The following is a 23,044-nucleotide window of genomic DNA, read 5'->3' on the forward strand; positions in this document are numbered from 1 at the left end:
TTTTTTTTTTTATAGGGTTTCTCTGTGTAGCCCTGGCTGTCCTGGAACTCACTCTGTAGACCAGGCTTGCCTCGAACTCAGAAATCTGCCTGCCTCTGCCTCCCGAGTGCTGGGATTAAAGGCTTGCACCACCATGCCCGGCTTAATTCTTAAATTCCAAGCACTGCTTAAACTCAGTTCTGATATGCAGTTATTTTTCTGTGTTGGGGACTTTGGCCTGGTTGAGATTTGTGCGCTGTTTTTCATGAGGGCTGTCGTCTTCCGTGCCGCCCTAGTCTTGTCTGCTCGATGGTATGCTCTTAGAGATGCTGGCTTCACTGCATGAGTTAGACAGTGGCTGCTCTAATTCACCAGTGACATAGCTGGCTCTCAGGCTTTTCTCTCAGGGACGTGTTAAATTACTGGATCCGTCTCCTTACTGGTGGCACCACATTTTCTGCTTTTTCTCAAGACAATTTAGGCTGTGTTATGTGTTTCTTAAGATTAGACTATTCCACCTGGTTTTCCATTTTGTTGACATACAAGTGTTGATGAGTCCCCGTCAGGGTCCATTTACACCTGTGATGTCGGCAGCTCTGTCCCCACCTGCATTGATGGTCTTACTCATTTGAGTCTCTGTTTTTACTTCGTCCGTCTTGGTAAATGTCAGTTCTGTTGAAATTTTCAAAGAACCCACTGTTGCTTTCCTTGTCTTTTCTCTATTCTGTTCTCTTGGCTCTTTCTACTTTATTCTTTCTCCCCTTTCCCTAGCTGTAGCTTGAGTTTGCCCGCCATGTGTAATAATCCTCAGAGGTATAGTATGGCTATGATTTGAGATTTTTCATCTCTTGAACTGGGGATTTAACCAGAGCCTTAGGCCTGTAGAATGTCGGCTGTCCTGAGGCTTGAGGCTTCTTTTTCCCTCCTCTCTTATGATGGGCTCTTGCTGTGCAGCTGAGGCTGGCCTCGGCAATTAGTGATCCCTGTCTCTGTTTCCCCAGTTTGGGGGTTGCAGGCATATACCTGTGCCAGCTGCCTGCTTGTTTGCTTGCTTGCTTTCTGACTTTCTTCCTTTTTTTTTCTTTTTTCCCTGTTTTTTGTTGAGACAGGGATTTACTGGAGAGCCCTGTCTGGCCTGGAATTCTCTAAATTTACATGGCTTCAAACTCACGGAGACCCCCCTGCCTCTGCTTCTCAACTGCTAGAATAAAGTCATGCCCCCATGCCATTCCTTCTTTAATGTTTTAATGTTTAATGTTTTTAATTTTGATTCTCTAAAATTTTGTTATTGCATTTTCACATATTTGTAATTTTTTTTTTTTTTAGTTTAGTTTTTCTTGGTTTTGGTTTTGGTGTTTTGAGTTCTCATTGCACTGTGACTGACAGATGACTCATTTTTTTGTCTTCCCCCTCAGCGGGTATTTCTCTGGGACTTGGACGAAACCATCATCATCTTTCATTCCCTTCTTACTGGATCCTATGCTCAGAAGTATGGAAAGGTAACTGCAGTCTTCCGTTGTAACTGTCCCTCCCCTGAAAGTCCATTTTCTCTGCTGCCTCTCTTGCCCTATTGACTCTTTGCATGTATATAGTTGACAGTATTAGGGATTAGAGCTCAAGAGATGGCATATAATTAAGAACACTTACAGCTCTTACAAAGGACTTTGGTTTGGTTCCCAGTGCCCACATGGCAGCTTATAACCATCTACAACTCCAATTCCAGCAGATCCAACACTCTTTTGTGGCCTCTCCTTACATTGTATGCATCTGATACCAGGACAAAACATGCAAGCAAAATACCCATATACATAAAACATTTGAAACAAAACCAAAAAAGGTATTGGGATCAAACCCAGGACCTCACACGTTAGGCAAGCGCTATACCACTGAGCTATGTTCCTAGTCCTGTTGGCCTGGAACTTCTCATGTATAAAACTTGACTATGTGGCTTATGTCTGGCAGGCTACATACCTAGGTAGCTTTGATGGTAACACTAAACAGCTGATGTAGAAGCAGTACTGACTCTGAAGTTATCCCAGAATTCGTTTGCAGGTTGATAACAGGTAAAAGCGCTTGCTGCCAAGCCTAATGACCTGAGTTCAGTCCTCAGTGCCCACAGTGGATGTGATGAGCTGACTCCTCACAAGTTGTCCTCTGATAGGATGTACACACACACACCCCAAATAAGTGTACTTTTTAATGTACTTCATAAGCATTAAAGTGTAGAAAGAAGACTCAAAATTGAATGAAATCTCAGGATTATATATTCTAAAAACTGACTTGTTAAGTCTTAAATTACTAAAGATATTTCTAAGAATTTCATTTAGCCAAAAATGAGTTAGAGAGAAGTAAATTAATCTTATAGATAATATTTCTAAAATAGGTCATCACATGACTTCTGTTATGTTGTATTTTGTTTTGAGATGAGATCTTACTCTGTAGCACAGGCTGGCCTCTAAATCTCAGTCATCCTCCTGCCTCTAAGCTTCCCAAATGCTGGGTTTACAGGTGTGAGCCACTGCCCCAGATCTAAAATAGATGTGCTTTTTAAATGCCCAATTGTGCCAGACAGAATTCAGTGCGTTTACTCTCCAGTGTGAGCGCACTCTTACAGACGAATGAGTGTGATTAGTACTGTGTGTTTCTTTGTCTTGACACAGGATCTCCATGTTCTTGACCTCCTGCCTCAGCCTCCTGACTGCAGAGCTGTGCTTTGCCACAGATAATCTCCAGAATCATTTTTATTTCTAGAAATATATTATAAAAATAACTGTTTGCTGTCTTGCTATTCATGGTTTCCTGGATTGTCAGAAAAGACTTTTGTGATTGCTTTTACACAGCTGAGCAGCTGACAGAAGCTCCAAAACTACATTCCTAGGACAGCTAAATGCTTCTGCTCAGAACTATATTGCTAAGACGATGCTTCCTTTAAAGCAGCCTGCATTGGCTGCCCTGCACATACTTAGCCTCTGGCCTTCTTCTCTTCCTGGCTGAGTGGACTGTTGGGCGTCTGCTATTCCTTGTAGCACAGAAGCAGGAAAGGGACTGTGCATATTACAGTAGTAAACGTTTTTTTCTTGTTTTGTTTTTTTCAGGACAGGATTTCTCTGTGTAGTACTAGCTGTGTAGACCAGGCTAGCCTCAAAACTCAGATCCACCTGCCTTTGCCTCCTGAGTGCTGGGATTAAAGGCATGTGCCACTGCTCCTTGGCTTTGACATTTTTATTGATAACTATCCATAACCTCTGTATTTTATAAGCCCAGGTTCTTACAAATGTGAGTGGAATTGCCTTGGTAAGATTTGAAGTCCTGTTGTGTTGGACTAGGCTCAAAGTAGTTTTAAAACATCTGAACGTTAGATCCAGTGCTGTGAGCTGCATCAAGCACCTATTCTAACTTTCTTTTTTTTTTTTTTTAATTCCAGGACCCAACGGTAGTAATTGGCTCAGGTTTAACCATGGAAGAAATGATTTTTGAAGTGGCTGATACACATCTATTTTTCAATGACTTAGAGGTAAGTAGTTTAAGTTGTGGGGGTTTTGTTTTGTTTTGTTTTGTTTTTCCCTGTGAGGTATTTTATTCTATAAGGTGTTTGCTAGTGCCTGATTAGGAAAATCAGGGGTAAGGGGGAAGGGGTTCTGTTGACAGGCTCTCCATAGGCTTCTAGCTCCAGGAAGAACAGTGTCATAGTTGAATCTCTACATCTTGGGAGGTCTGGCTTAGACTTAGTTGACTTTTTTTTTTTTTTTTTTAGCAGAGTTGGAGGTGGGATGTTTTGTTTCATTTTGTTTTGAGACAGGGTTTCATGTAGCCCAGAAGGGCCTCAGACTCACTATTGCCTCTATCCCTTGAGTGCTAGAGTTAGCAGTGTGCCACCATGCCAGCGTTTACACAGAGCTGGGGAGTAAAGACTGTTGGTGTGTGTTAGGCAACCACTGTGCCAGCTGAGCTAGCCCAGCTTGGAGGTAATAAAAAGCGTGGCACTAAGAGAAAAAGTATGTGGGTTTCTCAGAATGGCTCCTCTGACAGCAGCCAGGTCTGCTGACACACATCTATAATCCCCTGCCTAAAGAGACTAAGGCAGGAAGACCTGTTTCCAAAAAATAAGGTAAACATTGATTTTTGTTTTGGTTAGTTTATTTGTAAGTAAAGTACAGGAACACTAATATAAAAGTCAGTAATTCATGCCGGGCATGGTGGCACATGCCTTTAATCCCAGCACTCGGAAGGCAGAGACAGGCAGATCTCTGAGTTCTAGGCCAGCCTGGTCTACAGAGTGAGTTCCAGGACAGTCAGGGCTATACAGAGAAACCCTGTCTCAGAAAAAACAAAGTCCAGTATGTTATTATTAAATAATATATAAAGGATTTCATTATTTGTAGTGTTCATTGTTTTTGTTTGTTTTGAGACAGTCACACTGTGTAGCAGTAGCTAGACTCAAACTATGTAGACCAGGCTGGCCTTGAACTCAGAGAGATCCACCTGCCTCTGTCTCCTCAGGTCTGGGATCAGAAGTGTGCGCTGTCATATCCTGATGCTGCTGCTTTTTGATTTTTCAAGTGTGTGGGTGTTTTCTGTTCATGTTTGTTCAAGCTCACGTAGGTGCAGTGCCCATGGAGGGCCAGACGAGGCCATTAGATCTCCTTGATACTTGAGTCACCAATGCCCTGTGGGTGCTGGGAAAGAGAAGCCAGTACACTTGACCACTGAGCTGTCTGTCTTTAAGTCCTTGTGCCCAGCACGCGCACGCCTGTGTGTGTGTGTGTGTGTCTGTCTGTCTGTCTGTCTGTCTGTCTGTCTGTCTATCGTAGTTAGTTAATTTACCTTCATGGTCTCTAATTGATAGATGACTAATCTTACTGCTATCAGATGGGTTTTCTCCACTTTTGTTGACTATTTTTTCTTTTCAGTGTAATTTGTCAAAGGTCATTATATGACACAGAAAACCCTGAAATCTATATGAATCTATTATATTTTTCTTGTAGAAACTGTTAAGTATTTTTGGTTCTGTTCTGGGTTTTGGTTGGTTGGTTGGTTTGGGATTGGAGATGTTTTTGAGACAAGGCCTTAGTGTGCATTACCCAGGATGGCTTTAAACTCCTGCCTCGGCTACCTGAGCGCTGACATTACAGGCACACAGTAGCACTCCTGACGCTGACTGTGTTTCTGTGCGCGTGTATCATCCATGTGTAAGTGAAGCTTTATGTACTCAGCTCTTAGGAAAATAGAACATTCGGGGAGTACAGGTGAGGAGCTCCGGGCATTGCCTTTTGAGTTTCCCTTTGGGGTGAACATGGTATAACAGATCACAGGACTGGGGCTGTGAGACGTTCTCCAACTGGGTGCAGCATGTTCCCAGCCTGGGCCTGAGCAGGCATCCTGTTGAAGAAACTAGTAATAGTAATAGGTTGTTGTGGCTAGAGGAGAGGGCTGTTGGGAAACAGGACAGAGGCTGAGAGGGAGCAGGGTCACCATTTCATAGCTTTATACTCTGCACCATGTGCTACATCGATGGGTTTTTTTAAAAGCAGCAATTATAAAATAAAAGAACATTTACAAACACCAAGCAAGGCCACTTGTCTTTAAACACAGTTCTTCAGCAAACCAGCAAAACTGGGGTAAACTCCAGCTCTACAAAGCTTTAGTCTTCCCTCAACTACACTTGTTGACAATGTGAACAGCATAGTTTTTAATCAGTAAACATTAGTTGAGAACCTACTGTGTGTCAATAATTATTCCCAAATTGTATTTGTAATGATTTTCTAGACGTAGTCCGAATTCAGGACTGAAAGTTTTGGAAGAATTTGACCTGAATGTGTTCCTGCCCCCCCAGGTCAGTAGTTCTCAACTTCAGGGGCATAAGAGTCTTCTGCGGAGTGTCTTAGAATTGGAGAGTCTAGTGCTTCAATTCCAGAAGTCCCAGCAGGTCTGACATGGACCCAAGCATATGAATTTTACAAACCTTCCCCAGAGGATTCTGGTGTCAATGCCCTAGTGGTATCAGGGAAGACAGCAGCCAGTTAGGCAGTTGGTGCATCTGGGCTCCTCTCTCTACCACTCCCCAGTCGTGAGACACTTAGAAAATAATCTAGATATAAGCATTGACTTAGATGACCTGTGCTTTATGCTTAAAATTTAGTTATGTATTTTGCTTCCAACTATTCTGATTGGGTTTTTTGTTTTGTTTGTTTTTTGTTTTATTTTTTGTTTTTGTTTTTATTTTGTTTTTTTTAAACTAAGATTTGTGTACTTAATGTGCTCTCTCTGCATACATGCCTGCATGCTAGACGAGGACATCAGGTCTCATTACAGATGGTTGTAACACACCATGTGGTTGCTGGGAATTGAACTCAGGACCTCCAAAAGAACAGCCACTGCTTTTAACTGCTGAGTCGTCTCTCCAGGCCCCTATTCCTAATTTTGATATCATACTTTCCTAACATTGTTTTCCCAGTTAATCTCCCAAATTAATTGTAAACAAGTCAAAAATTAATTGTAAACAAATTGGGCTGTGGTGACACATGCCTTTAATCCCAGCTCTTGAGAAGCAGAGGCAGGCAGATTTCTGAACTCAAGACCAGCCTGGTACCCAGAACAAATTCCAGAACAGGTAGGTCTTTTTATTACAATGTCATGGTAGTGGGGGCACCTCTGCTCCCTGGAATAAAAATGTGCATTTTGTCTTTTAACAGGAGTGTGACCAGGTGCATGTGGAAGATGTGGCTTCTGATGACAATGGCCAGGATTTGAGGTGTGGTAAACACAGTGATCCTTGAACATCAGTACACCCAGGATGTGCAGAACACTGCATTCAGAGGAAGAAAGGACTACAGTGCGCACAGTGTACTGCTAGAAGAGCCAGAATCCAGTGTAACTAACCGAGACATAGAGTATAGTGAGGCAGTGATAGAAAACTGATGAGAGGCAAGGGAGGAAGTGACGTGTGCTGATCTGTAAAGGGAGCAGATGGCACAGTTATAGAGGCCTCAGTGGTGTAGCATTTGACCAAGGCCTCAAGAATTACCAGGTAACAAGACTGGGTGATGAAGCAGCATCTTGGAGTGAAGGGTGACTCTGCTACTGGCTTCCTTTTATATAGATTTGCTGCTGGGAGAAAGCAAGCTGCTAGACTGGGTCATTCTAGTTGCACACAAACATCAGGAATTTTACTCGGTGAAGGTTTGATGGTGTCAGGAATATCCTTATGAACTGTTGTATTTCAGTGAAGACTACACCGGGGGGGCAGTCTCACTGTCAGTTCAGTCTCCTCATTCCTCTGTTGGCTACTGTTTCTTCTGACCTATTGATCTTTTAAAAAATATAGGTGTGTGGGTAGGGGTGTGGGGGTGTATGTGTGTATGCAAGGAGGTCAGAGAACGTGAAGTCAATTCTTTCCCTCTACCTTTACTTGGTGTCCAGGAATTGAACTTAGGTCACCAGTCTTGTGTGGCAAAGCACATTTACTCACTGAGCCATTTCAGTGGCCTTGGCCAAAAAGTATCATACATAAGTGCTGGAGGGATGGCTCAGCGGTTAAGAGCACCGGCTGCTCTTCCAGAGGTTCCGAGTTCAATTCCCAGCACCCACATGATGCTTATAACCATTTAGAGTGAGCACTGGTGCCTTCTTCTGGAATGTAGATGTACATACAGAGAGAGCACTCATATACAGTCAATCAATTTTTTTAAGTACCCAAACATTTAAAGACTTTAGGGAAAAAGACTGTCCTATCACTTCATGTTAATGTTAATGTTTTATAGGTAACCTCATAGGTAAATATTTCCCCCTGTGAATTCCTAGAATTAAGCATTTCATCGATAGGTGTTTGTTTGTTTTTGAGACAGGGTTTCTTTGTGTAGCCCTGATTGTCCTGGAACTCATTATGTAGACCAGGCTGACCTCATACTCAGCTCTGAGTGCTAGGATGAAAAACAGGTATAATTTCTTAAATATATAACAGAGCTGAACCAAGAAGGTTAGAGCCAAGAAGGAAGCCCTGCCTGCCAAGCAGCAGCTCCTCCTCCATGTGTTACACCTTTCACGGCCAGGACTCTGCCGCATCTTCGGGCCTCTTGGCTTATCTATCTGTTTGTTTTCTCTTATCTGTGACTGACTAGATTTCCTACTTTATGTCTTGGCAGCTTTTCTTGTTTGTTTGGGTTGTTATGTTTTGTTTTCTTTCTGAGACAAAGTTCTCTGGGTAACTTCCTAAAACTCAGTCCTTAGTTCTGGAACTCTCTCTGTAGACCAGACTCACCCCCAACTCAAGAGATCCACCTGCCTACACCTCCTGAGTGATGGGATTAGAAGCATGTGCTGCAGCCATCCAGCTTCTGTGAAGCATAGAACCTTACACTTAAATTATTGAGCCTATTTTGACATGTTTGGTTCTTTTGAAAAAGAGTCTAGGGCTGGAGAGATGGCTCCGTGGTTAGGAGCACTAAGTGGCTCACAACCATCTATAATGGGATCTGATGCCCTCTTCTGGTGTGCCTGAAGACAGCTACAGTGTACTCATATAAATTAAATAAGTCTGGAAAGGAAAGGAAAGGAAAGGAAAGGAAAGGAAAGGAAAGGAAAGGAAAGGAAAGGAAAGGAAAGGGTCTATCTCAAGGTATCCTGAAACTTGTTATGTAGCACATTTGACCTTATACTTAGGATCCTCTGGCTTCAGTTTCCCAAATGCGTGTGTGTGTGTGTGTGTGTGTGTGTGTGTGTGTGGCCACCATGGCCATCTCTAGATTTCTTCTTTTTCTACAGCCATAATCGTACTTATATAGTTGTATTAGTTGGTAGTCTGCCTTTTCTCACTGTACAGTAGTATTCTGTCATCCCAGTGAGCCTCTGTGGAGCACAGTGCTTATGTTATTTCCCCCTTTCCTCAGTGGTCACCATCAATTCATCCTGGGAAGGTAAGGAGAGGCTGGACATACATCCTGGAGCACACTTGTTCTCCCAGCACTTGGGGGTGGAGACAGGTGGATTAAAGGAGCAAGTCCAGCCTCAGCTACATAGTGAAGCTGAAACTAGCCTGGTCTACATGAAGTGTTTTCTAAAAAGACGGAAAAGAAAAAATACAACCACTAGTGAGGATTTGTTAAAGCTTTAGCTGTTTATCAGATACTAAGAACAGGCCACAGACTCAGGTAACACAAGTCCTGTGGGTGTTGAGTTGCATTTTCATTATCCTCTTGTCTTTCAGCAACTACAGCTTCTCCACAGATGGTTTCAGCGGTTCAGGAGGCAGTGGTAGCCACGGTTCATCTGTGGGTGTTCAGGGAGGTGTGGACTGGATGAGGAAACTGGCCTTTCGTTACCGAAAAGTGAGGGAAATCTACGACAAGCATAAAAGCAATGTGGGTGGTAAGTGTGGCCGACTGCTCTGAACTGGACCCCTGATGCTTCCCTGCGCTCCTTTCCCACAGTGCCCTGGGTCTGCCTTGCAACCTTCTAGGAATTTATGCCATGTTAATTCTGCATTTTAAAAAAGTGGTGATCCTAAATCCCGTCAAGCTAATGATCCAGTTGGCCGTTATGACAAGTTCATGTTGTCAGATAACAAGTGGGTCTGCTTTTCTGAAAGGCCTCCTCAGCCCCCAGAGGAAGGAAGCACTGCAGAGACTCAGAGCAGAGATCGAGGTGCTGACGGACTCCTGGTTAGGAACTGCACTCAAGTCCTTGCTTCTCATCCAGTCTCGGTATGGAAATGGACTTTATATCCCATCTTCTCAGCGTGTTTTCTAGTCCTAAAACAAGCTAGGCCATCCCCTAAAGTCAGAGATTACAGGAATGAGCCTCAGTAGTGGCAGTGGAGGCAAGGGCAGATCTCATGAGTATGAGGCCAGGACTACACAGAGAATCCTGTCTCTCAAAACACCATAAGGAGAGAGATTGGGGGGTGGGGGTGGGGGGGGTCAGGTAAGAGGGAGGGAGGGAGAGAGGGAGAGAGAGAGAAAACAGGATTTAAATGAAAAGGGCTCTAGAGCCAGGCATAGTGGTAAACACCTCTAATCCCAAGTCAGAAATCGAGGCAGAAGGACCAGCAGTTAGTTTAAGCCTGTCCTCAGCTATATATTGAATTATTTTTTTTTAAAGATTTATTTATTATATGTAAGTACACTGTAGCCGTCTTCAGACACTCCAGAAGAGGGCGCCAGATCCCGTTACAGATGGTTGTGAGCCACCGTGTGGTTGCTGGGATTTGAACTCTGGACCTTCGGAAGAGCAGTCGGGTGCTCTTACCCACTAAGCCATCTCACCAGCCCCCTATATATTGAATTATTTGAGGGCAGTCTGAGCTTTATGAGACTGTCTCAAAAAGAAATTGAGGGGCTGGCAAGATGGCTCAGCTGGTAAGAGCACTTTCAAAGGTCCTGAGTTCAAATCCCAGCAACCACATGGTGGCTGATGCCCTCTTCTGGAACATCTGAAGTCAGCTACAGTGTACTTGTGTATAATAATAAATAAATCTTTTTTAGAAAGAGAGAGAGAGACAGAGAAGGAAAATGAGGAGAAACAATGTGCTAAGAAGACTAAAGGGGGTGGGGGGGGGTGGCGCTGGAGAGATGGCTCAGCAATTAAGAGCACTGGTGCACTGGTGACTTCTAGAGGTCCTGAGTTCAATTCCCAGCAACCACATGGTGGCTTACAACCGTCTGTAATGGAATCTGATACCCTCTTCTGGTGTGTCTGAAGAGAGTAACCATGTACTCACATATATAAAATAAATAAATATATTTTAAAAAGAAGACGACTAAGGGGGCCAGCAGCAGCTCAGCTTGATTTATGTTATCAAGTTTGCTTGCTACCAAACTTGATAACATAAATTCAACATGCATAATAAATACATGTAATTTTAAAAATTAAGATGATTAACAGGATTTTGGCCTTGAACCCTAGACTGGAAAAGAAATGCAGCTATAGCCATTCTAGTAGCATGTTGTTCCCTTGCTCTCTCCCTGCCTCCCTCCCTCCCTGCCTCCCTCCCTCCCTCCCTCACGTCTATAACCTGGGAACAAACAACTCAACTGAGGATAGAAATCCATGGAAGTTAAGGACCTAGGGACTTACTGTGTCATCCGGAACCTGAGTGGCGGTCGTGTGAAGAACAGAGAGTGGCATTTCCATTAAATAGCAGATGAAAACTCCCCACTGTGTACCTGTTTTCTAAAATGTGGAATCCATAACAAGAAGACAGTGATAGTAGCCAACAGACTGCAGTGAAAATCTGGCCAAGGTAGAGAGGTGGCTCAGTAGTTGAGTGCACTCACTGTTCTTACAGAGGACTCAGGTTCAGTTCCTAACACCTACGTGTATGTGTATAAGCCATCTCACTGGCCCTTCTGCCTGTTAATATAGGAAATAAAATCTGAATAAGTATAACAATTGAGCTGGATGTGATAGGACATCGCTTTAATCCTAGCACTAAGATAGCTGAGGCAGGAGGATCTCGGAGTTTGAGGCCTGGTCTACAAAATGAGTTCCAGGACAGCCGTGGCTACACAGAGGAACCCTCCATGGAAAGGAAGGAAAAGGAAAGGAAAGGGGAAAGGAAAAGGAAAAGGAAAAAGAAAATAATATTGACATTGAACAGTAAGCGTCCAGCTCTTTGAGACTCCCTTCTAAGTGAGAGACTAAAGATCTGACGTGTTTGAGTCCATCCTCTGGGTCGCTTCCGTTTCACCACTCTCTTTCCTTCTCATTCCCTTTTAGAAAGAATTGTGTGAATGTTCTGATCACTACCACCCAGTTGGTTCCAGCCCTGGCCAAGGTTCTCCTGTATGGACTAGGAGAGATATTTCCTATTGAAAACATCTACAGTGCCACCAAAATCGGTATGGTCTTCTCTCCCGTGTTCTCTCAGGGAAATTTCACTGGGGCTTGTGTTATTGTCGGTACACAAGCTGCCCAGTGCAAACGGGCTTCCCATCCAGCAGTCTTCTGTTGAGGTGGTTGAGGCTTAGCAGTTACCCTGTTTGCTTAGGATGTAAGAACTAGTAAGTTAAATGTGTTCCTCGCTCCCACAGCATCAGCAGCCTCATTTTTTACCTTAAAAACCTGTGACTGAGACCAGCTAGCTGGGTAGAAGGAGAGAATCAGCTCTACAGGTCGCCCTGTGATCTCAATGGCACATGGATGATCCTCACCCACTCACACACAAGATAAATAAAAACCTGTGTCTCTGGTGGAGAGATGTCTCAGCCGTTAAGAGCACTTGTTCTTGCAGGAGGCCTGAGTTCAGTTCCCAGCACCTACATGTTGGCTCGCTCCTAATTCCTGTTCTGGGGAATGTGATGCCCTCTTCTGGCCTCTGAGGGCAGTAAGTACATGCATGATTCACATACATATATGTAGGCAAAACACACATAAAATGGATACATTGAATTGTTAAAAAAAATTTTAAATAAGCTGGGCAGTGGTGGCGCATGCCTTTAATCCCAGCACTTGGGAGTCAGAGGCAGGTGGATTTCTAAGGTGGAGGTCTACAGAGTGAGTTCCAGGACAGACAGGGCTATACAGAGACAGGGTTGTCTTGAACCTCCCCACCCAAAAAAAAATTTTAAAAGAAAACTGAGTTAGTAGTGGGAGTTGTGTTATTGTTCTCTAGGGATCATTTCTGAAAGTGCCAGAGGTGGGCTTCGCAGCCGTGGTTTGTTTTGTTTTGTTGAGTCTAGGGCTCTAGCTTAGGTTGCTCCCTTCTGTCTTAGCCTTCCAGGTTCTTGGTTACAAGCAATTGTTCCACACCAGATATCAAGTATTTTTTCCTATAGGAAACTCCACGGACTGGTATTCTGCAGAGACTTGGTTGGCCACATCCTCCGGGAAGAGCTCATTACCTGAGTATTAAATTACACCTGAGTGTAAAATGAGGTGTCTGTCAGAACTGGCTCTGTATACATCTCTCCTTCCCTTGTGGCTGATAAGCTTTCTTGTCCCCCCAGTATGTGGAGGAGGTACACCAGAGGCCTTGATCAGGACACGTCAGGGCAATGGGGATTTCCTTATCCTTATTTCTGAACACAATATGGTCCTTTTGCTTGGTCTTAGGGAAATGTCTGAAATCTGAACCAATTTGTTTTTCATAAGCAGATCCTGACTTAATTAAAGAGACTATCGTGTAATTAAACTCTTTAACACTTTGAATATAAATATTCACAGCTAGGCATATAGAAAAATGAAATATTACATTTATGACTGGAAATCATTATATAAGCCAGATTCATAAAGACATACTCAGGAGGCAGGAGCCGGCCAATCTCTGTGCAGTCAGTCAGCCTAATCTACAAAGTCAGTTCCAGGACACCCAGGGCTATATTTCGAGACCATGTCTCAAAAAGAAAAGAAGATAGATAGATATACCACATACTTTCTCTCATACATGAAATTTTGGTTTAAGTTGGGGTCGGGGAGAAAAGCTTTTAGAAAAGGCCTGTGAGAGGAAGGAAGAGATCTCAGAGTGGAGAGGAGCTGTTGGGAGACAAAAGGAACCAGCACTGGGGGAGGAAGGAGCTGGGATTTTGATGGCTCAGCAGTGTTTCCCTGAGTTTAGCTCCCAGCATCCACATCAGGTGACTCACAACTGCCTGTAGCTCCAGCTCAGCTCCTCTGGCCCCTGCAGTCACCTGCACATATGGACCTACTTATATGAGTACGTGTGTATACATGTACACATAATTAAATATATAACATGTATGAAGATGCCATTATGCTAACCTAAAAAATTAATTTTAAAAACAAATTCCAGTCTGGGGTTATATCTAATTGTCAGAATGCTTACCCAGCACGCATCCCTGGGTTTGATCACCAGCGCCATAAAACAAGAGAAATGGGGAAAAAGTTTCAGAGGCTGCATGAGAGCTTAGTTGGTTAATATTTGCCACACAAGCCAGAGAATGTGAATTTGTTCCCAAGCACCCTTGTGTGACAGGTATGGTGACAGACACTGCGATCCGTCACTGGGGAGTTAGAGACAGGATGACCCTTGGTGCTCCCTGGCCAGCCAGGGTAACTAGGCAGTGAGCTTCGGCTCCTAGAACTGGGTGTATATATAGCTCCTGAGGGATCAATGACAGTGGAGGGTTACCTCAGGCTTCCATGTACATGGTCACACATCTATCCTTATACATACATAGACACACACAAAATAGAAAATATTGGTTTAATTATTTAGTTGAATAATTTAATAGTTAGACCAAATTCAGCATAACAACTGAATGCTGCAGAGGAAAGTTAGCACTGAAACTGGCACGTGCCCAGAGAGCTTTGTCTCTTTGAGTAGGACCCAGAAATCCATATGCACCATTGTCTGGACCAGCATGCCACTGAGAGGCCACTTGGCTAGGAGTATCAGATTTACAGTTGTTCTGACAGACCAAGCAGTATAGAGGAATAGGTTTTTATCAACTCCCTTGGTTCCTAGATTAATACATTTGTGTTACTGTTTTTTGTTGGTTTTGTTTGGGTTTTTGTGTTGTTGTTGTCGTCGTTGTTGTTGTTGTTGTTTATTTGGCTTAGTCCTGGCCATCCTGAGTGCTGGGATTAAAAGTATGTACTAGCACTACCTGGCTCTTTTTTTTTTTTTTTTTAAATGACTGAAGCTTCAGAACTTTTTATGGAATTAACTTGTATGTATGTATGTGCTCATGCAGGCAAGCAGCCAGGCACACATGTGGATTTCAGTCTGCTCTCTTTCCAGCGGATGGGGACTGAGGAGTGAACTGGGTCATCAGGCTTGGCAGAAAGCGTCTTTATTCACTGGGCCATCTTGCTGGCTGCTCTATGTGTGTTTCATAATCACTTTCCTGCAGATGGCATGCAAGTGTGTGGAGGAAGGCTCTTAGGGCACTGGGTCTGGCAGGAATGAAAAGTAAGGTTAATGGGGCAGGATGAAGAAAGCAAAATTAGACCTTGCTTAACTGAGCAGGGACAATAACTTGTGAGTGGTCAGGGAAGAGCAAGGCTGGCTAGAGGCACACACCTGAGTTCCCAGCACATGACAGCTAAGGAACAGGATTCCAGTCCAAGGAAGGCCTGGGTGGCACTGCAATGCCTTGCCATTATCCCCGCAACTGCCACCCAAAAAAACAAGGGCTATAATTTTCTTTTTTTTAATTTGTTTATTTATTTTTTTATCTTATTTTATGTATGTGAGTACACTGTAGCTGTACAGATGGTTGTGAGCCTTCATGTGGTTGTTGGGAATTGAATTTTTAGGGCCTCAGCTTGCTCCGTTCAACCCTGCTTGATCAGTCCCTGCTTGGTCAGGCCCAAAGATTTATTTATTATTATACATAAGTACACTGCAGCTGTCTTCAGACACACCAGAAGAGAGTGTCAGATCTCATTACAGATGGTAGTGAGCCACCATATGGTTGCTGGGATTTGAACTCAGGACCTTCGGAAAAACAGTCAGTGTTTTTACCCGCTGAGCCATCTCGCCAGCCCCCTGTAATTTTCTTTTATTTACTCATTCAACAGAGTATTTCCCATAGCCATACTCCACTTATGTTTTAGGTATTGACTCCAGGTTAGGGGTGATTTTGATACCACCAAACGATTCTTAGAACATGAGCCAGGCAGTGGTGCACACCTTTAATCCCCATGCTTGAAAGGTAGAGGCAGGCAGATCTTTCAGTTCAAGGCCAGCCTGGTCTACAGAGTGATCTCATAGCTGCTCCCTCATGAGAACATGGCTCTGGTTTGGTCCCAAGCACCACCAAAAACCATCAGTTTAAGACATTCATTTCCCAAGGTCAGCTAAAGAGCATCTAAATTTCAAATACCATATACAGCTGTTGGGTTACAACCATATGCCTCGCAGGCTCCCATGGATAGCTCAAAGTTCTTGGTCACATGGATGGCCCTGATTAAAACCCTGTGACAAAGAAAGTCATGAAGAAAGGGACTTTGGGGCCCAAGGGAGTGGGGTAGGAGTAACCAGAACACATTATTATACACAGATGAAATTATCCAAGAACAAACTTAATAATAAAAGAATATTACAGAGCTTTAAAAAGAGAATATTTGCTGTAGATCCAGGCTACAGCGTGGATTTACAGTAGAGACACAAGCCAAATCTAGCTGCTGGCTGGCTTGGTGTCCTGGGTGTGTCACTAAGCTGTGAAGGCCCTTTATCTGTAACGTGAGGAATTGGAGACACACAGAAGATCTTGCTCACCGCTCCTTCAGCCTCAGCTCATTGTCTCTTCCATGCGAAGGCTGTGGGAGCCTTAGCACTCTTGATGTGAGGATGAGGGGGTTGTTTTGGTAATGGCGCACTCCACTCCACATGGGGTCAGTTATCCCGTCCAAGCTCAGGCAGATGAGCAGAGCAGCAGACCTTTTCTTTGGTATTAGAAAAGGTAGAGAAGACTGTCCTAATAGGATTTTTTTCTCTCTCTCTCTCTGTAGGTAAGGAGAGCTGCTTTGAGAGAATTGTTTCGAGGTTTGGGAAAAAAGTCACATATGTAGTGATTGGAGATGGACGAGATGAAGAAATCGCAGCCAAGCAGGTAACTGGGGAGGGAAAGTTCAGTTATGTGGCTGTGCATGAAGCAGTCAGAGAAACTGCACAGGAGGTACACAGTGTACAGTGGTGCACATCTGTACCCCTACACTCTGGAGGCAGTAGGAGGATGAGCTACTGGGGAGGGGGGGCAGGGCTGGGAGGGAGGGCGAGAAGTCTGAGGGTGTGGCTTACTTAGCAGGGTGCTATCTAGGATGTATAGTCTCCCGGGTTCAATCCTCAGCACTTTATAAACCAGGATGGGGCATGCCTGTAATCACAGCACTTGTGAAGTAGAGGCAGGAGGATTACAAGTTGAAAAGGCATCCTTAGCCACATAGTGAGTTCATGGGATACATGAGACCCTGTCAGGTGGTATGGGGAGAAAATGGGAAAATTGAAAAATATTTACAACTCTTGTGTATCTGTGGTATGTATCGTCCTTCCTCACTTTTCTTTAAAGGGAAAAAAAGATCATTGTTCCCCAAATGGAGTTTTCCTGTAATTTTTTAGATTTCCTCTGTCCTTTCCTCCCTACCTTTCAAGAATCTTAGAACCAGGCCTCGGGATAGGAAGCCCTGGGTTCAGACCCCAGCACCCACTATACTACTATACGTAATGCTACACTGGAATTCTAGGACCCAGGAGTGGGGAAGGAGCCAGGCATGGTGGTGTACGCCTTTAATCCCAGCACTCGGGAGGCAGAGGCAGGCGGATTTCTGAGTTCGAGGCCAGCCTGGTCTACAAAGTGAGTTCCAGGACAGCCAGGGCTACACAGAGAAACCCTGTCTCGAAAAACCAAAAAAAAAAAAAAAAAAAAGTTGGGACGGGCCTGGAGAGATGGTTCAGTGGGTAAGAGCACCAACTGCTCTGCCGAAGGTCTTGAGTTCAATTCCCAGCAACCAAATGGTGACTCACAACCATCTATAATGGATGCCCTCTTCTGGTGTGTCTGAAGACAGCTACAGTGTACTCATATACATAAAATAAATAAATCTTTAATAAAAAAAAAAGTCTGAGTGCAGGCAGATCTCTGAGTTCAAGGACAACCAAGGCTACTGAGAGAAATCCTATCTAAAGCGCTCCCCTCCCCCAAAATCTAAGTGTCTTATGCAACTTAACCTCCTTTCTGTCAGGAACCGTTCTGCCAGCCTTTATGAAAGAAAACTAGTCCTTGCCTGAGCGTGCCCCAAGGAGGAGGAGACTAGCCCCATCAGCCTGCCCATGGGCTCAGCACACTGCTAGTGTCCTCCCTGCCATTCCTGCCCTGATCTGGCACTGCTGCACAGGGAACAGAGTCAATGAAACCAATCGGGTTCCCTTCACAGAACGCGGATTCCAACACTCGAGGCCCTTCCAGCACTGTACATGGTGCCAAGAGGCACAAACCTGATGGCGTGCCATCTGCACAGCGGACATCTGGGGCATGGGTAGGGTTTGAGCCTGCTAGAGCGAAGGCTGACAGGAAATTGACCATCTGCCAGGTAGTGAGGCTTTCTTTAGTATCAGCTTCTTCCCCAGCCTATCTGTTGTAACAGGACCTCCTGTTGCTCAGCCTGGTCTCAATCTTACAACACTCCTGCCTCAGTCTCCCGAGTGCTGGAATCACAGGTATTCACCACCTTATTCAGAAATATTAATTTTTTTATTTGAGCCATTGTATTTGATCCTGAAGACCTTAAAAGCTGGAACAGGTATCTCATAAAAGTACAGGTAGCATTGAAACCTGAAGATTCCTCATGTCAGGATAGTGTCCCGTGTTGGACAGTTATTACACATGGCTTGATGCTTCAGGCCTGTGAGGTGGGCAAGCATAGACGGTGTCTGTGGTGGAGGGGTGTAAGCTGCGCTAACTATCCTTGTTCTCTTCCAGCACAACATGCCCTTCTGGAGGATCACAAACCATGGAGATCTGGTGTCCCTGCACCAGGCTTTAGAGCTTGACTTCCTCTAAGAACTGGAATGTAGACCCTTCCTTCCTTCCTTGTGAGCTTCTTTTTACCTCCAGCAGGAGCCAGAAGCCAGAACCCTCTGAGCCCCTTCTCTCCTGTCTGTCTCTCCGGGTCTCAGCGCCCCCTCCCCTTCTCTTCTGCTCTTTCTCCCTCCATGAAATGCTGGCGAGAACACAATCAGAACCAACAACTGCAGTTATTCTGAGTGAGCTGCAGCCCACATCCCCTGTACAGCAGGAGGTGGCTAGATAGAGCTGCAGACCGGCTGCCGCTACCGTGCTTTAATTTTTCTGTTTCAATTGAAAAAGGAAGAACAAGAAAAGCCGATGCTCGGGCACAGTTGTACTCTTGCTGCATGACGGACCGACCGGGAGCTGCTCCTGATCTTGTGGATGGAAACTGTCCCCTTGAGATCGTCTTCTGTTCTCTTAGCTATAAAACGTCTCTCCCAGTGAATGGGTATGTTATTTTTATAGGTGAGGGTCTGGCCTCTGCAGCAGCCTCCCCCACTTTTCTATGAAGAAAGCCGTGTGTAAAGTTTCCGTGACAGTAGTAATGGAAATATCTAAAATACCTCCGTGACTGGACAGGACAGGACAGAGGCTCCAGTGCTCTGCTCTCTGGGGAGGCTCCTTGCCATCTACAGGGCCCTGGTCACTTTAGACTGTGGCATCTCCCATCTTGTAAGCCTCGGTCTCCTTGGCAGTCCTTCTTCATCTGTATCTAAATGGCACAACCCTGGAAACTCCTTCGCACAGACAATAAATCTAAGCCTTTACTTGTACTTCAGAAGCTCTGTCCCAGGAGGCTCAGCCTCCAGACTGGAGAGAAGGGCTCAGACTTCTTAGACTGTCACCCGTGGCTCCTGAGGCCAGGGTTCACCTCGTGCTCCTGCAGAGCAGTTCCTGTTCCCAGCAGATGCTGGCCTCACGCCCTGTCCTCACAGCTTCCTGTCTCTGCAGCTCTGGCCAGCCCCTATCCACTCATTGCAAGTCAGAAAGGCCAAGGGCAGGCTCTAGCTGCTTCCTTCACCTGCACTTACATGCGGTGATCCCACCTTGTATTTACACAGATCTGTGCCTAGGAGTGGAGAGCAGAGAGCTAGAGTCAAAACCCATGAAATATCCCACTGCTTAGAGTCCATGCTGAAGTGGGAAACCAGGCCAGAAAGACTTTCTTGACTTAAGTGCTTAAAAATACAATCCTGAGCTAGGTGCAAGAGCACCTCTCAAGGCTGCCCCTAGTCAGTTAGGAGGGGAACTGGGCCTTAGTGCCAGCCCACAAGCCCAGCTGTGTTTTGGTTTTATTTTGATTTTTGTTTGGTTTTTTTACGGCACTATCCCTTCAGGACCAATGTCGGTGCCTGTTTAATTGGGTTAAACGTCCCTAGAGTTGAGGAAATGTGCAGCCTTGGTCTTCAGGAGGTCCTTGACCAACCCCTAGCTATAGTCACTGTCCGCAGAGATACCACAGCCCAGAAGCAAAATTCCTCTTCATGCTAGGCAACCAGATAACGACAGAAAGGCGGACACTTCTGAGTACTTCTGAGACCAGCAGTTGAGGAAGGGGCTCAGACAGGAAGTAAGGTTTGTGTCTTGGCCATTCATTTGGCTTTGTTGTGAGGTACAGGGTGGGAGCAAGGAGCTAGAGTCTAAGTCAGACCCTCCTAGGCTGCCATTAGCACCACACCGTTACCCTAGTCACGGCCAGCCTTGCTTGGTGGTCCAACCTGGAAAACTCCAGGATGAGTTTTACTTCCAAGTCTCAGTCCTTCCCTCATTAACAGTGTAGTTTCTTGTGCTGGACAACGCCACCTATTAGTGCTGTGCTTCAGGCTCACCAGACGCCAAGTGGTGACACACCCTTCTGCACACAGGTACCACCACAAAGACTTCAGGGGAGACTCTCTGTCCTTAGAATATAACAGGGAATCCCTTTCCTCTTGCCCTGACTGGAGAGGCAAGGAGGTGTTCTGAGCTGAGTGGCTACTGTTCCCAAAGCAGCTACCCTGTCAGGGTAGACAGAGGAGTGCATTGGTGTCTCCAGGGACTGCTGCCTTTGTGCTGACTCTCTCCCTCCCTCCCACAGAGGCTTGGGAAGGAAAATGAGCAGGCAGCATCAAGAGCTGTTTGTAATAGAAAGACAACTTGGTGGTAATAGCACCCGCAGCTTGTGCAGAGGTCCAAGGCTTGAGCACCCACAAGGCTATTCACGACCTCTGGCTGAAGCTCCAGGGGGTTTGTTGCCCTCTTCTGGCCTCTTCAGGCACCAAGCACTTACATACGTGTAAGAAACACTCATAAAATAGAAAATCCTTTTAATATTAAAAGCTGTTGGAAGTTAGAAGGCAGTCCTTATTGAAGGAACACCTTGAAGAAATTAGCTGGCGAATCTTTTCCCTGCTGGATCCTGTGTTCTGGAAGGTTAGTCAGGACATCTCATGGTGACAGCTAGTTCTAGGAGTGTGTGGGGTGGCAGGAATGTCCTGGGATACAAGGTGGCTTGACTTTGGAATGTAAAAGTGACTGTGCCTTAGCATCACCCTGCCCAGTGCCCCTGGGGCAGCCGGTGATGTCCGCGAGAGTGGATACCTGCTCCACATTTTAGGTGCCTACTTGGCCTTTTGATTTGGGGGTGTTCTCTGCTAGTCGGGTGTCAGAGCTAATGTCCCAAGAGACTTGGCACAGCTTGTCCGTGTTCACCCAAGCTCAACCTTCACAGCCCCAAGTAGAATCTGATTGGCAAGCTGCAGCAGCAAGCTCATGGCGCTTCCATAGACACTGCTTTGAATGGGAGTCACACAACTGACAGGAGCACCGGGCAGAGCTCCGTGCTGTCCTGGAACAGTGCAGGCTAGCCGCCAAGTGCCAAGCTTGGGCCTCATTCCTCACTCTCCCCAGGTAGCTGAGGCCCTTGAGTAAGCGTGTGCTCCTGGCTGCTCACTGGTCAAGCAGCTAGAACTACCCAGACACATCCATTGTAGATGCCAGGGTGGCATTCTGAGCTTCCCAAACATCTTAACCACAAGAGGGAGAACCCTGCTTGTGTCCCAGTCTCATCTGTGGGCCGCTTGCCCTCCCTCTACCCTGAGTCAATTCTAGTGAGCATGGCTCCCTGGCTGCCTCCTCACACTGAGCAGAGCCATCCCAGTTCAGGACCATTTCTACTTGGATCTCCACTCTCCCTCTGGACTCCAGATGCCTCTTTAGCAGGAAAAGGCATCCGTGGGTGGGATATATTTATGTGACTTCGGGCATTTGTGGCTATAGAGTCCTTGACCATAATGTTATATGTAATGGGAACTATCTTATAAACTTGAAAAAATAAAGTTTTTATTTTCTATACAATTTTCTCCTTTGTCTTTTCTAAGCCATGCAGGGTCCTAATCAGGGCCTCATCAAGATGTCACCCTTTAACTAACTGAGTCAGTCATTTCGCGCACACACAAAGTCATCATTTGGTCTATCCTGGAAAATAAAAAATTGTAAGTTTGCAAGAGAAATGTTTATTTGAATTGTTTCTAAAATACACTGCTTTTTAAGGTGTAGAAATGGAATCGATTTCAGAGCTGTCGGTCGAGTGTGCTGAACGTTGCCAAGGAGAAGGCAGTCTGTGCTGAGCATTAAGCTGCAACCCAAAACCAATAAAGCTAAGGAACTAATGTCCTCTGATCTGGCCTGATTCCACGTCCCATCAACCAGTTGTTCTTCGTTCCTCCACATTTGGTCTGATTGCCCCCACTAGCTTACAAAAGGGCCAAGAAGCCCTTTTACCTATTGTTCCAGTGAAGGAAATTAGAAATTGTTTCTAGTTTCCAAAGGTGAGATATGTCGGACCCCGAGGTGAATTTTCTCTGGGAAGTAGAAAGTTGTTGCAGTCTCTGGTTGGTGATCTTCTGAGCCACGGTGCAGCTGAAGTAGACTGTTAGCTGTTGTCAGTACCCCTACTCAGTCACAAGTACAGATTCTAGTGTTGGCTGGTTTCCTAACCCTGTAGTGCTTAGACCCCTTTGACTCCTGACTGGCCAAGTGTTCCCTGGATTTGTGAATGAGAGACACACACCATCTAACTTTGATAATGGTTTGACTAGCTCAGTGGCTGGACGTGTCTAATCCTCCGTGCGGCTAGCATACATTCTCCCCCCTAGCCTCCCTGAGTCAACTTGCTAAATCATCATTTCATCTCTGCTACCCCAGACCCAACTGGGGAGTGAAATCCCTCTGCTTCCAAGTCCTGGGGAACTCCCCCAGGTTCCTTGCCCTTGCAATCTAAAAGTCCCGCCTCTTTCCTGCCCAGCCCTTGAGCAACTTTATTTCCCAATCACAGCCAACTAGTGACAGGCTCCCTTTAGCGGAGCAGATTCCCATGTGATTCTGGGAGCCAAATTAAGACAACCTTAGAACCAATCCCCAAGAAAGCAAACATTCTAACTACGGTACTGTCACTACCCTGGTTTTAAGTCTAAATTTTAAGAACTTAGCGTGGTAGTGCTGAAACTGAGCAAGGGAAGGAGGATGTGCTCAGGGTCATCTCAGATAGACCACATTGTATGTCACAAAACGAGAGCAGGGTAGTAACGTCTTTCTTTTTTTAATTAAAAAAAAAAAAA

At 45.2% G+C, this 23,044-nt stretch overlaps 1 protein-coding gene across 1 annotated transcript in view; it reads left to right on the plus strand.

Moving 5' to 3' along the window:
- The window catches only part of Eya3 (EYA transcriptional coactivator and phosphatase 3), an 84,162-nt gene extending 62,383 nt beyond the window's left edge, over positions 1 to 21,779 (plus strand). The window contains exons 13-18 of the mRNA XM_029476027.1: positions 6,672 to 6,730; positions 9,182 to 9,342; positions 9,563 to 9,677; positions 11,692 to 11,813; positions 16,390 to 16,490; positions 18,357 to 21,779. Coding sequence (XP_029331887.1) covers positions 6,672 to 6,730; positions 9,182 to 9,342; positions 9,563 to 9,677; positions 11,692 to 11,813; positions 16,390 to 16,490; positions 18,357 to 18,437 — 639 coding nt within the window. The 3' untranslated portion in view covers positions 18,438 to 21,779. The remainder of the gene's footprint in view (positions 1 to 6,671; positions 6,731 to 9,181; positions 9,343 to 9,562; positions 9,678 to 11,691; positions 11,814 to 16,389; positions 16,491 to 18,356) is intronic.
- Positions 21,780 to 23,044: the final 1,265 nt, after the last annotated feature.

The sequence above is a fragment of the Mus caroli genome, chromosome 4, assembly GCF_900094665.2.
Source record: "Mus caroli chromosome 4, CAROLI_EIJ_v1.1, whole genome shotgun sequence".
NCBI lineage: Eukaryota > Metazoa > Chordata > Mammalia > Rodentia > Muridae > Mus > Mus caroli.